The following is a 14,776-nucleotide window of genomic DNA, read 5'->3' as shown; positions in this document are numbered from 1 at the left end:
CACACACAGCTCTCCCCCACTGACAGCCCCCCAACACACACAGATCTCCCCACCCCCCAGTGCCCAGCACCTACCCAGACCCACTAGAGACCTACTCTCCTACACCCTAACCCCAGTCAGGCTGCCAGGCTGAGATGGCAGCGCAGCCAGAGCTGGTCCTGGCGGCACCAGTGCAGGACCCCACTGACTTTTGGGGGTTCTGTGTGAGTGCAGGGATCTGCCTGTGTGAATCCAGCTAAAGGGACAGAGCCTAAGATTATATACAAGCTAATGGCTAGGGAATACGTCTTAGTCTGTGCTTGGAAAGAGCTACGTAAATGAATAATAGTAAAAAATAACAAAGTGCTTTGAGACCATTGGTTAGAAGGAGCCATAGACGTGCAAAATTATTATTGTAACATGAGTTAATGTCCACAGTGTGGGTTATAGACTGAAAAGAAAGCTGTTCAAATACTGGATAATACGATTTATCAAGTAAAATATTGTCCGGATCATGTATTATTAATCAAATATTGCACTCAACCAGCTGTAAAGTTGAGTAATGCAAAACAGGAATAGTGAATAGTGCCATTGCTTGACAAATATTATCCATCCAGCTTTAACCAAGACCTAATTCTTATTTTCATTTAAATTCTGTTGACGTATTTTTATTATATGTCTTCAACCCTCCTTCAAAATGTACATGTTTGATTGTGGCTGCAGGCATGGAAGTGACTCCTTGGGAGCATAGGAGCTGTTTTTCCACTTGGAAACAAATTACATCCTGCATTCATTTGGAATCCTGCCCTGTATGGAGGCAGCAGGTGCAGTTATTGCCTAGATGACAGCTTTGCTGGTTCAGTGCTTCCTATACTACAAGAGCTGGTAATTTATCAGTTGATTCAGTATTTCTTTTACGCATACAGGTTTATTACATGTCCACTGACTGAATATAAGAAGACATCAGCATAGGATTATTCTAATGTACAAGGGTGTATTCTAGAGATAGGGCGATTGTAAATAGCACAGATCTGGCCATTTTGCCCTGCTTTTTGCATCCCAAGCTAAATTGGTGGCCATTTTATGTGTGATCTTGCTGCTTCTCGCTGCCTGGCCGATCTTCTACCAATCTCCCTTACCATGTCCTCTGCTGCTTCATTGCTCCGACCACCCTTTCCAGGGCCCCATCTTCCGCCTTGGGCACCACCCACCCCACCTCCCTGAGGCTTTAGGATTCATCTTAGTATCCAGTGGCTACATTATCTGGTATCTAATGAATCCCCAAAGATGGTTTAATCACATCCCTAGTAAATACATATTACAGCAGCACATTGGTAAAGACAGAGCCTTATTCTCATTTATACTAAGGCCCTGTGACACCACTCCAGTGGTATAAAGTGGCCTTACAATGGATATACAGTATATTTATACCCCCTTTAAGGTTCTGTTACACTGCAAGAACAATGTAAATGAGAATCAGGCCCTTTATCGGTTAATACTGGAATGATGGGAAAGTCTGATCCTTCTTCACAAGATGGCAGCAGAGGAAACTGAAGGACAAAGTTGTTCTCATGCCTCTCAGGTCCAGCTAACTGTACTTGAGTTGGGATCTAGTTCAGGTCCGGATTGCAGCTCGTCATCTTCTCCTGGGAAGTGGACGGAGTGCCCGCAGGAAGGACCCTGTCTGACGCTAGATCCTGGGCCGTTTCATGCCAGCGAGTTCTGAGGGACGGACTTGTCCCCTTCCCCAGCAGCAGCTCCATTAAAAGGAAGTGATTTTTTTCCACAGCCAAGTGCAGCGGGGTTTTGTTTAGCCAGCCGGCTGCATTGATCTCAGCTCCATGGTCCAGAAGGTAACTGGCTACCTCGCTGTGCCCACAGCAGGCAGCTCTGTGAAGCGGAGTCAGATTCAGAGAGTCCCTAATGTTGGCAACAGCGCCTGTCTTTATCAGCAGGTGGACGAGGGCCAAGTGTCCCACAGCTGCTGCCTTGTGGAGTGCCGTGCAGCCGTAGTGGTCCTTCAAGTTCACATCAGCTTTGCTTTCCAGCAACAGTTCTGTAATCTGGGAAAAGAAAAAGAGAGTTCAGTGGCATGGCCCCATGCAAACGAATGGGCATGCGTTCCACCTTCTTGCAATACATTGGAATATTGAGCCCAAACCTGCAAAACCCTGAGCACCTCTTGGGATCAGCTATTTTCATTTCCAAGTCAACAGGAGTTGAGGGCACTCAGCACCTCTTAGGACTGGGTCGGCATCTTGTAGGACCAGGCCCACACTGCGCAACCTACAGCAATTTCAGTGGCCATTTGCAGTCTCAGAGACCCTTGTGCCAATATAGAGTTCACTGCAGGATCAGGGCCTTAAAAGGAGTATTATTTTTTGCTCTTCAAGTCTTGGCATGGGACAAGAAACTGGAAACTCCTTCTGAGGGCTTCAGTAGGGCCAGGATTTCAGTTTTAGTGAATAAGTGTTTTTAGCAGTAAATGCAGCTTCCTGCTTCTTTCTGAAGTATTCTCAGCGAGGCATAGTCTAGTAGATTTATTTTTCTTGGTGAACATAAATTTCATAGATGTATAGATCCCATGGCCAGAAGGAACCATTGTGATCATCTAGTCTGACATGAATAACGCAAGCCACAGAACTCCCCCAAAATAATTCCTAGAGCGTGCCATGCCATTCTGTTTTCAGTTTACAAGTTTCATTTGCATTTTATCTTTGCATTTGCCTTTTAATTCTTCCCTTTCATTCTCCTATTTTAAAGTCACTCATTGAATTCTCCCCTGTGTTCTGATAGCTGCGGGTCGGGGAGGGCAGGGGGGAATTCCCAGCTGATTTACTGTCTCTCCTTAGAAAAGTGCATTTAGCGCACCTGTGCAAACTACCAACGGCACCCAAGCTATTGAATGCCATCACCAGAATATGATCTGTCTTCAGCCAAGGTGCTGTTAGAAAGTAGAGTCCTTTATGTTTTTGTGACATATCTTTTCCCTAAACATGCATAGAGAAGCCAAGCCCATTGTGCTATTGTGTCAGAGGTCATATAGTTCACGAGCCACCAGTCAATGGAGCTAGCTGCATCTATTCAGGCATATCTTTCCACTCTGTGGAACCCCAGAGGGCAATCAAGAGAGAAAGCTGGCAGTGTTGATAACCCAGACATAACATTCACATCTCAGATTGTCCCAAGTGAGCACTGGACTGGGACTCAGCTCTGCCACTGACCTGTGGGGAGACCTTGGGCAGGTCACTCCCCCCCGCTGTGCCTCGGTTTCCCCATCTGTAAAATGGGGATAATGATACAGACCTCTTTGTAAAGTGTTTTGAGATCTATGGATGAAAAGTGCTATGTAAGAGCTAAATATTCGTATTATTATTGATAGACTTCAGTGGTCATCTATCCCACCTTGCTGACCCTAACCAACTGATAATGAACCATTGCCATGAGCATATTGCAGAATTCAGAGCCTTAAGAAGAATGGATGTCAGGGGCCTACCTCTTGATTGCCATTATTGGATGCAATGGCAAGTGCTGTTCTCCCCAGCCCATCCTGAGCATTGATGTTGGCACCCTTGGCTAGCAAGAACCTTAGAGCATCACTTCTTCCCGTCTCTGCCGCGATGTGCAGTGCTGTGATGCCTCCATTACTGCCCAGGTCTGGGGAGAGACCCTGGCAAATCAGCAAGTCCATAATATGCAGCTGGCTGTTCACAGTCGCCCAGTGCAGTGCCGTCCACCGGTTGTTGTCCCCGCTGGCAGGATCTGTGCCTTGTCGTAGGAGCAACTGCACGATGAGGGTGTGACCGCTGGCTGCTGCACAGTGAAGTGGGGTGAGGCCCCCTTTAGTCACAGCTGATGCTGGGGATCCCCGAGCCAGGAGAAACTCAGCCACTTGGGTATGGCCGCTCCAAGAGGCATGGTGCAGCGGGGTGTAGTGTGCCTGGTCTGTGGCATGGACCACGGCTCCGCGCTGCACCAGGAACTTCACCAGCATGATGGACCCCTTCAGCGTGGCACCGTGTAAGGGCGTCCATCCATTCTCATCCCTGGGTGGGCACAAAAATGAAACCTCAGGGTGTCTATTTCAGCGCGAGACGGCCCGAGAGCGAATGAGTGAGACAGAGCCGGGGTAGAGTGGGAGCAGCTGGCTCGAGGGGGCTCACCTGCTCTCTATCGCTGCCCCCTGCCGCAGTAGCTGCTTCATCAGGTGGGCGTTGCCGTCCCAAGCTGCCAGGTGAAGCTCTCTCCAGTCCTGGTGCACAGGGGCAGATGGTGAGTTATTCTCCAGGAGCTGAATGCCAGATTCAGAGCTGCTCCCCATCGACTCTCCTTCCAGGCTCATCTCCTCACTCAGCTCCATCCACCTCCTCAGGAACTCGGCCTCTGCTCTCATGCCTCATTTTTTTTTTTCAACAAGCAACAAATAATCTGCTGAATATTAGTTCCATTAACTACACCCCCCCCCACTCCACACCATCACTGCAGAGGGGACTATGGGAATTAGGGAATTAAAACTAGGCTGCGAAGCCGCTACGTCACAGGTTTCAATCTGATAGCAACCAGAAGCCATTGCTGTCTGTTGGCTTTTGTTGCTCTCCATGGGTATGTCTACACTGCAAAAAAACCCCACAGCAGTGAGTCTGAGAGCCTGGGTCAACTGACTTGGGCCACGTGGCTAAATAGAGCAGTGTAGATGTTCTCACTCGGGCTGGAGCCTGGGCTCTGAGACCCTTCCCCCCTCAGAAGGTTTCAGATCCAGCCCGAGTGAGAGCATCAACGCTGTTATTTTTAGCCCCGTAGCCTAATCTCCGCGAGCTCCAGTCAGTCGACCTGGGCTCTGAGATTCACTGTAGCCACTGCTGTCGGTTTCCACTGTCCCAGTGCAAAGGGTTAATGTTTCATGAACCTGTATCTAATCATGTTAGGGGGTTGAAGGACTATAGCCATCTCACCACTTGGTTCCACTGCCCATTAATAATAGGCAAAGAGGAGGGTGCTCAGACGCATGGCCAGCCAAGCTCAGGTGTACAAAACAGCCTTTTAAGCGCTCAACTTGCCCTGAGTCAAAATGAGGATGATCAAATAACGAACCCCTTGTTCCCCTGTAGGGCTCAGCTCTCTGCTTTTGGAGGTGGGGCTCTTCCATACAGAGATTCAAGAGACGTACAGGGAGAATTTCAGGAGCTTCACAACACCCACGTCCTCAAAACCACACAGACACCGTTGCGATATTTTCCATCATAAAAAATAAACAAATAAAGCTCTCAGAGCCAACCCCTTTTTAGACGGAAAGGACAGTAGTTTTCCTTACCAATCATTTTCCTGCCACAGTCACGTGCGTAGGGTGGCTCCGGCGGGCGCGGCTGTACACACAACTTGTTATGGCAGTGTTGTTGCTCAGTGTGAGACTTCACACCCCGGTTTGTTACTGCAGGGTTGCTTCCGGAGTGGCAGCCTTTGCAAGCTTTGGTTATCGCTGGGTTGTTCCTCGGTGCCGGCCCACTGGCATGTATTCAAAAAAGAAAAATTCAACCAAGGAGTGAAGCTGTTGGGGGGAAATAAAGCCCCTGCGTATAAGGTATCACACAGACAGTATGAGATAAAAATCAATGCAAGTGAAATGTGTCAGTCCCTCTGACCTTGAGAGTGTCCCCTTAATGTCCAGTGAAGCATGTAGGCTCTGAAGAGCGCACTGTCCTCGTGGCTTTCTGCATCTAGTACTGTGCTCCGTGCTGTTTACTCAGTGACTAAATGGATTCGGGAGGAGGACCTGGTTGCTAATGGTTAATAGGATAATGTCTGTTTCCCAGCACACATGTAACTTCTTTCAGCACTGCTGCCAACATTCCACTAGACAATGAGCGACACCAGGTCAGCAGAGTCACACAGCACCACTCCCTCGTAGTAAGACGCTCTCCAGGCAAAGACAACTACAGATCCAGTCCATCAGCTAGCTTGGGGGTCAGCTGCCCAGAGCTTTGGAAAGTGATTGTGGCTGTTGTGGCCTGAGTGACATTCACTAGAGCTTCAGGTCTGCCCAGCACAGTCAAAGTAAATTCTGTGCTACTTGTAATAAACTGCAGACCTTCTGACAAGCACCAACATGTTCCCCCTCTCTGAGGCTCCTTGTGTTACATGATAACCTGCTTTTACTAGGCATTGGCAAAGCCTTTGATCTTCCAGAAAGGGTCAGGTGGCGAGTGCTTAGCCCCATGAAGTGCTCTCCTGAAGCATTAAGTCTTGCTTCTATGAGGCATAAGAAGAATGAAAGAATAGCTTGCCTTTCAGGTGCTGTTCATGCTGAAGGATCCTGGAAAAAATATCCTACAAACTATGGGCCTGATTTTCAGGTACACCGGCATCTCCCACCTGGAATTGTGGGTACTCAGCACCTTGGAAAATCAGGCCCTGTTTTCATTCATTACTTTGCCCGCCGCTGAAATAAGCCAGGGCTGAGGTGGAACATGGCGACTGTTTAGCAGCTCATAGCAATTCGACTACAAACGTTTGCCTTGAGCACAGGAAGAAGAATCCTGTATCCGGGTAACGGCAGGGGGAGCTCAGGTCAGCAGAGTGGAAGCCAAGAGGTTCTGATGAGCATCCATTTATTTGGGGTGATGGTACAAACAAAGCTTTTGAAGTCCATCCCCCACTAGAAAGACCTTAGTGTAATAAATGATCACATGCTAATTCTCCCCAGATGGTAGGAGGCGCATAAAAGATGGTGTTTGTCCTCTGTGTCCAGCCTTCCTTCCTATTATTTGCAGTAAGGCCCCTTCCACAGTTGCGGTTGTGTAAGGGACCTTCCAGTGGGTGTGCATGTAGTTGACTCTGTCAGAGTTGTGTAAAGGGACCTGTGTGCCATCCCCATGTTTTCGGTGGTTGGGGTAGTTTGGGAAGGTGGGTCACATCCTCCAGAATGTCTCCTTAGCAGGGAGAGAAGGCCGTGAATAAACCAAAACCAAAGGCAGGAGCTGTAAGAACCCACAAGGTGGTGCTGTCGCTATGAAGATATTTGAGAAATTGTTCTCCCACCAGTAGTGCTCTGGGTGGCTCCGGGGTCGGTGAGAGAAGTTCAGGTTTACCGCACCAACTACAGCATCTAATATCTCCTGGCAGGAGACTCCTGCACAGGCAGTACTTAGCAAAACTTCTCTCCCACTTGCTAAGAGGGTCTTACGAGGGCTGGGGAAAGCTGGAGGAATTGGAGGTGCTGTGAACCTCTCATGCTGGTTTTTGAGGTTTGCAAAGCTATTTTGATTTCTAGATGATTCATTTGAACCCATATTGTTTTCCAAGCAGAATTCAATATGAAAACTACAATCTCCTCCCAGCTCCCTATGGGCTCAATTCTGCTTTCATTTATATTGAGGGAAATCTGGAATAACTCCACTGGATGCCCTGAAGTTGCTCTGGATTTATGCCAGTGTAACTGAGATCACAGTGTGAGCCAACATGCTTTCTAGAGCCAGGGAAGGCTGTGCGATGCCGTAGAAAGAGAAGAGCTCCCAGTAAAGTAGGCCAGCACATGCGGGTGCCCAATATTAGAGGGGTGGCTGGTAAACAGGCTTAATTTATGGGATCCAATGTCACTGATTTGCTGGGACATACTGGATTGGGTATTACATTCCATTCAGCACTGTGATACCTGTAAATACTAATCACAGCCAGGGCCGGCTCCAGGCACCAGCTCAGCAAGCAGGTGCTTGGGGCGGCCAAGGGGAAAGGGTGGCACACCGGGCTCTTCGGTGGCAATTCGGCGGCGGGTCCCTCGGTCCCTCTCAGGGGGAAGAACCTGCCGCCGAATTAGAAAGCGGTGTGGTGGAGCCGCCGCCAATCGCAGCATTTTTTTTTTCCCGCTTGGGGCGGCAAAAACCCTGGAGCCGGCCCTGATCATAGTTATAGTGTGTTCTCATACTGGCAACTTCTTCCTGGCAGCAGAGAATCTTACCCTAACTGTCCTCTTGCATTTTTAGGAAACCAAACACAACAACCTGGCGGAGGGATAGCTCAGTGGTTTGAGCATTGGCCTCCTTAAACCCAGAGCTGTGAGTTCAATCCTTGAGGAGGCCACTTAGGGATCTGGGACAAAAAATTTGGTCCTGCTAGTGAAGGCAGGGGGCTGGACTCAATGACCTTTCAAGGTCCCTTCCAGTTCTAGGAGATTGGTATATCTCCAATTATTACCTTAACCTCATTGTTTATCAATTGTAGGGTAACAGAACCCAGGGTCCATGCAGGCTGCGGGCTCCCCTGGGCTAGGGGCCATAGAAACACAGAGAACGACTCTGGGCCTTGCCCCAGACTGACTAGCAACAAAAGTGAAACTGACCGGTCAGTCTTCAAAGTCAGGTATTTCCAATGTGCACATCCTTCAGTACAGGGGTTTGTGCACCTGCAGTGGAGTTCGTGGCCTCTCGAGTTCATCATGTGCAAAATCTGACCCTAATCCCCCAAGGTAAATGAGATGAAAAAAGTGAACAACCAGCATAAATGGTGAAACGTCCATGAGATTTTAAAAAATCCATTTTTATAACTGCAAGTATTCTTAGTAACAGGCAAGGACTGCAATCTTAGAGCAGATGACATTTCTCTTGACAGCATCCTTCTAGTTATCTTAATAATAAAAAAGAGCATTAAGAGCATGAATGTCAGCTGACTGTTGTGAAATAAACCTTCCTGTCACAATCCATCAAGCAAGCAATGTTCAGCCTCTCTGTTCTTTGCTATTTGCAGTCACTCAGTGCAGGTGCCTGGGGCTGTTTATTTAATTATTTATTTATTGGTGGTGGAGTCACCTATTAGTATTATTGGCCAAGGTCAAAGCCGCTTATCTACATTAAAATATCCTAAGAATGCTAATAAGTTAGATGGAATCTGTCAGTCTTCAAATGTGCTTCCATTAATTTATTCTGGGCCGGTTTATCTACATCAATGATTCCCTTGTCAGCTAGGAAACCTGAAACCTTTAGGAAACACAAATGCAATTCACCAGGATTTATTTGAAATGCTAACCGATAGTTAGCTGGGAACATAGTTCAATAATGTGTCTACCTTTGAAACAAAATCAATGTTACTCAGAAGGGTTTTAATGTGGGCTGGTTTTTAATGCTATGTTTTTAATATATAAAATGTATTTGCAATGCCAGTTTAATTGGATCCCAAAGGACAGATTTGGAGCTGGTGTAAACCAGACGCCACTGAACTCACTGGAGCTATGTTGGTTTACACCTGCTGAGGATCTGGCCCACAGTGCCCATCTGGGAGCAAAGCAGTCGCTGCAGTTGGATGAAATCTACAAGAAAAATAAACTCACTTTTTGTCCTGTTTTTCCTACTCCCGCCAGTTCACCAAGTTTAGGGGCTGCCGGGACAGATAAAATAAAAGCCAGCAGAAAGGCGGAAAAGGAGAAGCCTTAAACTCTGCTGTTTTGGGACTGCAAATGTTGTAGAAGCCAAAATAAAAAGAGCCAGGTTGACTGGCATGTTCCTACAGTTTACAGGATCAGGGCCCTAGCTGGTAGCGATTTAAAGGCATTGCTGTTTGACCCAGCTGTCTGATATGAATGGTTGAAAATGGCTGAGAAATAAAATGAGAACATTGCCCAAAACTCCAGCTGAGGCATTATGTTCACCTTATTTTCTCCCACACATTTGTACTTCCTGGTTCCATCTGGGACAAGAAGTATCACAGCACAGGCTGTCCTAGTATTTCAGTCTTGCCAACCACAAGCATTTGAAAATCATGAGTCAGGTCCCCAATTAATCTAGTTCTCGAGCCTTAAGTTGCACTCGGGCCACGTTTCCAAGCTTTGTTCTCCATCACGAGGGCTAGAAATGTACTTTTTAAAAATGAAAGCTGAGATTCTCATGAAGTCACTTGACTCCAGGAGCTGGCACTTGAAGAAGAATATCAAGTAGCATGAGATTGGCAATAAAATCGTGAGAGTTGTCAACACTGACTTCTGGTCCAGCTTTGCAGACCCACGCTATTTTCATGGTTCTGAGAAGTGTCCAGTTATTCGGGTGCCTCTTCAACCCAAACTTGAAAATCACATTCCAGCAGCCCTGACCAAGCAACTTCCATAGGGCGAGGCATGTGATCAACAGTAATGGTGCTGGTGGAAACTGAGCCAAAGTCTAGGTTTATGTCTGCATACCAGCTGCGGGCATGCCTGTTCTCTGTTCCACCACATGCCGCGAATTACTGCGGTTGGCTCAGCACAGGGATGCGAATTGCTGAATTTCAGCCAACGTACACTTTCTTCTTCGTTCGCGGCAGCGTAGAGCCTATTGTGCGTCTTCCCTAGCTTGACACAGTGGGCGTGGGCTCCTTGGTGCTGTCACTGACACCTGTGCAAAGGGAGTGCCAGGAAGAAACCAGCCTTCTCCACTCGGGGCAGGATTGTACACCCGCTTTGCACCGCTGGGAATGAAGACAGAAAGGGGTGTGGAGTCTCAGGTCCCGTAACATGACAGGATCTTCCCAGGGAGCTTCCGTAGGGGCCAGTCCTGCAGTCCTCTCTCAGATGAAACTCTCATTGGCTGGACTGAGTGTAAGAACGGAGAAAGAACTGCAGGACTGAATCCTTGGCTATTAGTGGTGGCAAAGACCTATTAGGCCATTTACCTTTCAGAGGAGACTGCTGCTGGTGACCAAGGATCCAGTCGTTTTACCCCAGACAGTGGGAACTAGCTCCTGTGCCCTGGCATATCCCAATAGGATAATTACATTCTGCCTGCTGGAAGTTCAGGGCAGTTTCAGCTGAATCCAGTGGGCTAAATCCATAGTCAGCATACCCCAGTGGCACCACCCTGATTTGCGCAGTCCGAGGATGTAGCCCTCTCTTCACTTCCTGTCCTGAGCTGTTGAGTAGCATTGCCCTGCGCTGACAAGCAGCTGCTGCGTTGTGCCCTAGAGGTGGCTGCATCCCAGAACTGGCCGGAAGCGATCCCAGTGCATGCTTTGCACGATCAGTGTGTAGGGAGGTTGGGCCCCCGTCTCTGTCCAAACACCCAATCATCACCATCATCGCTCGGCGTCGTTCTCCTGAAACGTCACTCCTCCGGGGGTGAAACAGACGTGCCGCTTGGAGGTTTATATCACACTTGCTGCTAGGGAGCTTCCCCGTGGCCTTTGTTCTGAACCTCCCTTTGCTCAATTCAGGCCCATGGCTACTTTAAGCTGCTTTTGCCCATTCTTCCCACCAGCTTGTTGCCTTGTGGTGCCTTTGCCTTGCGATGACTTCGGCGCTTTGCTCTGAAGATATTCAGACCCGGCGTGCCTCTCTGTCGGGCAAAGAGGACTCCAGTCACACTGCGAAAGCTTTGTGAACGGGAAAAGCAGGAACTGAAACCTACACACATTAATCTCATTGCAACGGCCGGCTGCAGCCGCCGTCCTGATGGATGGACTCTGCATCTCCATGAATATTTATTTCCCTTTATTATTCTTGAAATGTATTTATCGATGGAAAGAACTGGGATGAACTTTCACCCAGTGTCACTGGTGTGTATCCTCAGGGCTGGAGACAAGGCGAGGCGCTTGGCGTGACGATAGCTAGCATGCATGGGAATATCACAGCGAAGTACTGAAGGGCCAGGAGAATGAGCAGCTCCAGTGATGCCGGGGGAGACAAGCAAATGCTTCAAGCTGCACTGATGAGCTGTCGACAAGTTTACTCCAATTCATCCACAGGAGGAACAAGGAAGGAGCCAGGGAATGGACTAGAAGGCACAGACAGGCCCCAGTTTCCCTTTTGCTTCTCTCACTGTAACTCCATGAACTTCAAGGGAGCTGCTCCTGATTTATGCCGGCGTGGGAGGAGCAGGCCCAGTGTTTTGTAAACCTTCTGCATTGACAACAGTGGGCACGATCAGGCCCTGAGTGTGAGACGGGGAGGGGCAGGGAAGAGCAGGTTTAGTTCTGTTTTCAATTGAGTAGCCTGGCAACCAGAAATATATTTCCACCCTGTATGTTTGCAAAGCCAGTGGGGCAAAGCCAGGGCCCTGATTAGCCGTGGTCTAAGGATGGGCAGATGCCCCCTCCCCCAGGTTTGGATTTTGCAGGGGGGGTGTGGGAGGGCGATAAAGCACTGGTCAGGGGAATCAGGGGCATGGCCCCTGGGCGGGAAGTATTTTGATAACCCTGTGAAGCTGGGTTGATTAGAAAGACAAACCAAACAGCTAGTCATTGGCAGCCTGGAGTAGCTTGGTTCAGATGGATCCGTGGTGATCTTTCCCCAGAATCAAAGGGAGAGAGGCCAACGCTGCCGCTCCTATAGAGCAGCTTGGCATAAATATCCTCTAATACCTCCTCAGAAGCTGCTGTCCACCACAGCCCAGCTGTGGCTGCTTGGCTGGGGTGGGTGAGGAAATCCCCATTTATGGAGCCCTCTGGGTTCCAGCTGGATACAAGGAGCTCTTTAAATCACCCCACTGAACATGCTGAGCTCTCTTCTGGCACATCGCCTCCAGCAGGCGCTTCTCGGGGCAGGGATTTTCACTGTGAGTCCGTGCCCCTACCACAGTATAACTAATAGTAGCTTGCCTGAGGCCCTGCAAGCATCAGAGCTGGTGTCAGAGAAATCCTGGCTCACGCTCCCGTGCTCCGACTTCTAGGATAACTCAGCTCTCATTTGTCTCTCCTTTGCTTCACTCTGCTGTGCATGAGCATCTCAGGCACATTTGATTTTCCTCTGCAGAAAGCTGGTGATAATGAAGGGAACTGGGTTAGAACTGACAGCTGTTTTACAGAGTTAGCTTCCTGGAGCACTCGAGCAAAGAGACCAGATGGGTCTGCCACGGCCCAGGCAGGATAAGAAATGAATCCATAGAATGGGCAGTCACAGGAGGGGCTGGCTATCTCTGATGAGCGATGATGATGGCTGTGCTTTGAGACTGGTCTCTTTCTTGGATGGGTAGATCCTCAATGGTGCTTTGTTGCTAATTGTTCGCATGCAAGCGTCCAGCTTTTAATCTCACCATCCTCATCTGTTTTCTCTTCCCAAAGCTACTGATCCTGGAAGGGATGTGTCTTGACGATGCATGGCACCATTAACCAGCTCAGTGGTGCGTGGGCTTGCACCCTCCTTGTGCGCCACTCAGCTGTGCTGCCTAGCCATGTTGTGGGACTTAATCAGCGCGCTGGCCCCTTGCAGGGGGGTGAGTTCAGTTTGGAGGTGACTTTGCATTTGTGTGCTCTTTCCTCTCGCTAAGTGTGTTTCCACACTGCCACCAGTGGTCACACGCAGGAGCTTCAGGGCGACGATTGCTCCTCCCAACTTGAACATCTTTTAGCTCATTCAGCTCATCAGGATTTCTAGGAAAGGGGCTTGGTCTTCAGCTTAAACCAATCAGACATTTGCAAAAGCCTGATCCCCCCAACAGGCACCCAGCTAGCAGCTGCCTTGCTTCAACCGCCTTTCTCCTCCTTTCTAGAGCCTCCTTGCCTTCCTCTCTTTTCCACTTCTTTCCCGTCCCCCCTAAAATTCCAGTTTCAAGACAGGAGACGGGATACCTTCTCTGACAGTGACTGGTGGAACTGTTATTTCCAGTGCACACTGTGCCCGCCCTTAGCGCGTTAGGATTTGTCTGCCACCAGGGGCATAGCCACGGATGGTCCGCGGCCCACGCAGGCCCACTCAAATCTGAGCAGGGGTGTAGTGCTACCACAGCAGCCCGGAGTGTCACTCGGGCAGCTGAAATCCAGGACGGAGCTCTGCAGCCGTGCTTCAGAAAGCTCCGCTCTGGCAGCGCCACCTTGCTATTTTCTGAGCCGTGGGCCAGAGGGTCCCCACCGCCCTGACCTTGCAGGGCTGCCCGGCCGCAGGAGCGCGTGCCGGCACACAGCAGCCACACACATGTTAGCGCCTCAGCTCTTCTGCCGCCCCGGGCCGTAGCATCAGGGGGAGGATTGGAATTGGAATTGGAAAGGAGGCAACAGGAGTCGCCACCCCACGTGGGGATGGCGAGGCCTTGGCCCTCCCTCACGCAGAACGCAGCGTGGGCCGTTGGTGCTGGGAAATCAACCCCGTGCGCTGTGAGAGGTGGCCGCCGCATCTCCCCTCCCCGCCGCTGGAGGGGGAATGGTTGGGACCTCACCCACAGCTGCTCTGAGGGGAGGGGGGTAGCGGGCACGTGGGGATGCTGTGCCAGGTCCAGCAATGTGCAGCACCGTGTCCAGCCCCCATGCACAGGGTGAGGAGGACGCACCATGGCTCCCTCCAGGAGAGGGGAACTGCGCCTGGCAGAGAAGGAGCCCAGCTTGGCAGGTGAAGCCCTGTGTCTGGGGGCAGCGGGGCTCGAGAGAGGGCGTGGCGTCGGGAGAGACGCTGAGCTACCATCTGTCATTGCCCATCCACCCCAACGTTGGGGCCCACCCAGATTTCCACTCCTAGCTACGCCTGCTCTGTGGCTGCCTCGTTGGCACAAAGGGGCCAGGACGCAGTGCCTGTAAAGTCGAGTCAGCATCGTGTTACTGGGTGGCATTGCTGAGTGAAACCCTCCTGCTTCATCTCCATGACAACCAGGTGACAGCCCATCTGCCCCTACCCCTGCACAGAGGCTCTAGGCGCCGCTGTCTCCGAGCTGAGTGACGGATCAGATCATGACGTGACCGGGCCGGCTGTAATGAGGACCGTAATATCTCAGCTGCAATTTGGCCAGCTCTGTAATTTGCTAATGGGATTCCTGAAAGCATGGGTTATGCTTCTGACACACAGTTTGACAGGGACATTCGCTTGACACAAAATTCATATTAAAAATAAATGCACAAATCTGTTTCTAATAACAGCTTA

At 49.8% G+C, this 14,776-nt stretch overlaps 1 protein-coding gene across 4 annotated transcripts; it reads right to left on the bottom strand.

Moving 5' to 3' along the window:
* Positions 1–375: 375 nt before the first annotated feature.
* ANKRD65 (ankyrin repeat domain 65) lies at positions 376–5,862 on the bottom strand. 4 transcript variants are annotated; one of them, XM_044996633.1, is made up of 5 exons: positions 5,619–5,862; positions 5,291–5,524; positions 4,143–4,374; positions 3,476–4,025; positions 376–2,042 (listed from the first exon to the last, which is right to left on the bottom strand). In XM_044996633.1, the coding sequence occupies exons 2-5, from the start codon at positions 5,295–5,297 to the stop codon at positions 1,590–1,592; spliced, it is 1,242 nt and encodes a 413-aa protein (XP_044852568.1). In that variant the 5' UTR covers positions 5,298–5,524; positions 5,619–5,862; the 3' UTR covers positions 376–1,589. The 4 variants fall into 4 exon arrangements, with proteins under 4 accessions (XP_044852568.1, XP_044852569.1, XP_044852567.1 ...); XM_044996634.1 differs by having other exon boundaries at positions 5,291–5,481; XM_044996632.1 differs by having other exon boundaries at positions 5,291–5,862.
* Between the last annotated feature and the right edge of the window lie 8,914 nt (positions 5,863–14,776).

Source organism: Mauremys mutica, chromosome 21 (genome assembly GCF_020497125.1).
Source record: "Mauremys mutica isolate MM-2020 ecotype Southern chromosome 21, ASM2049712v1, whole genome shotgun sequence".
NCBI lineage: Eukaryota > Metazoa > Chordata > Testudines > Geoemydidae > Mauremys > Mauremys mutica.
Note: the sequence above shows the minus strand (reverse complement) of the source record. Positions and strands in the feature narration are given on the sequence as shown.

What these genes read in the sequence shown, in the direction of transcription:
- ANKRD65 (XM_044996632.1), bottom strand. An exon ending in GGGGCAGCGATAGAGAGCAG is followed by an intron (nt 4,026 to 4,142) that starts GTGAGCCCCCTC and finishes GTGCCCACCCAG; the next exon opens with GGATGAGAATGGATGGACGC. An exon ending in CCAATAATGGCAATCAAGAG is followed by an intron (nt 2,043 to 3,475) that starts GTAGGCCCCTGA and finishes TTCTTTTCCCAG; the next exon opens with ATTACAGAACTGTTGCTGGA.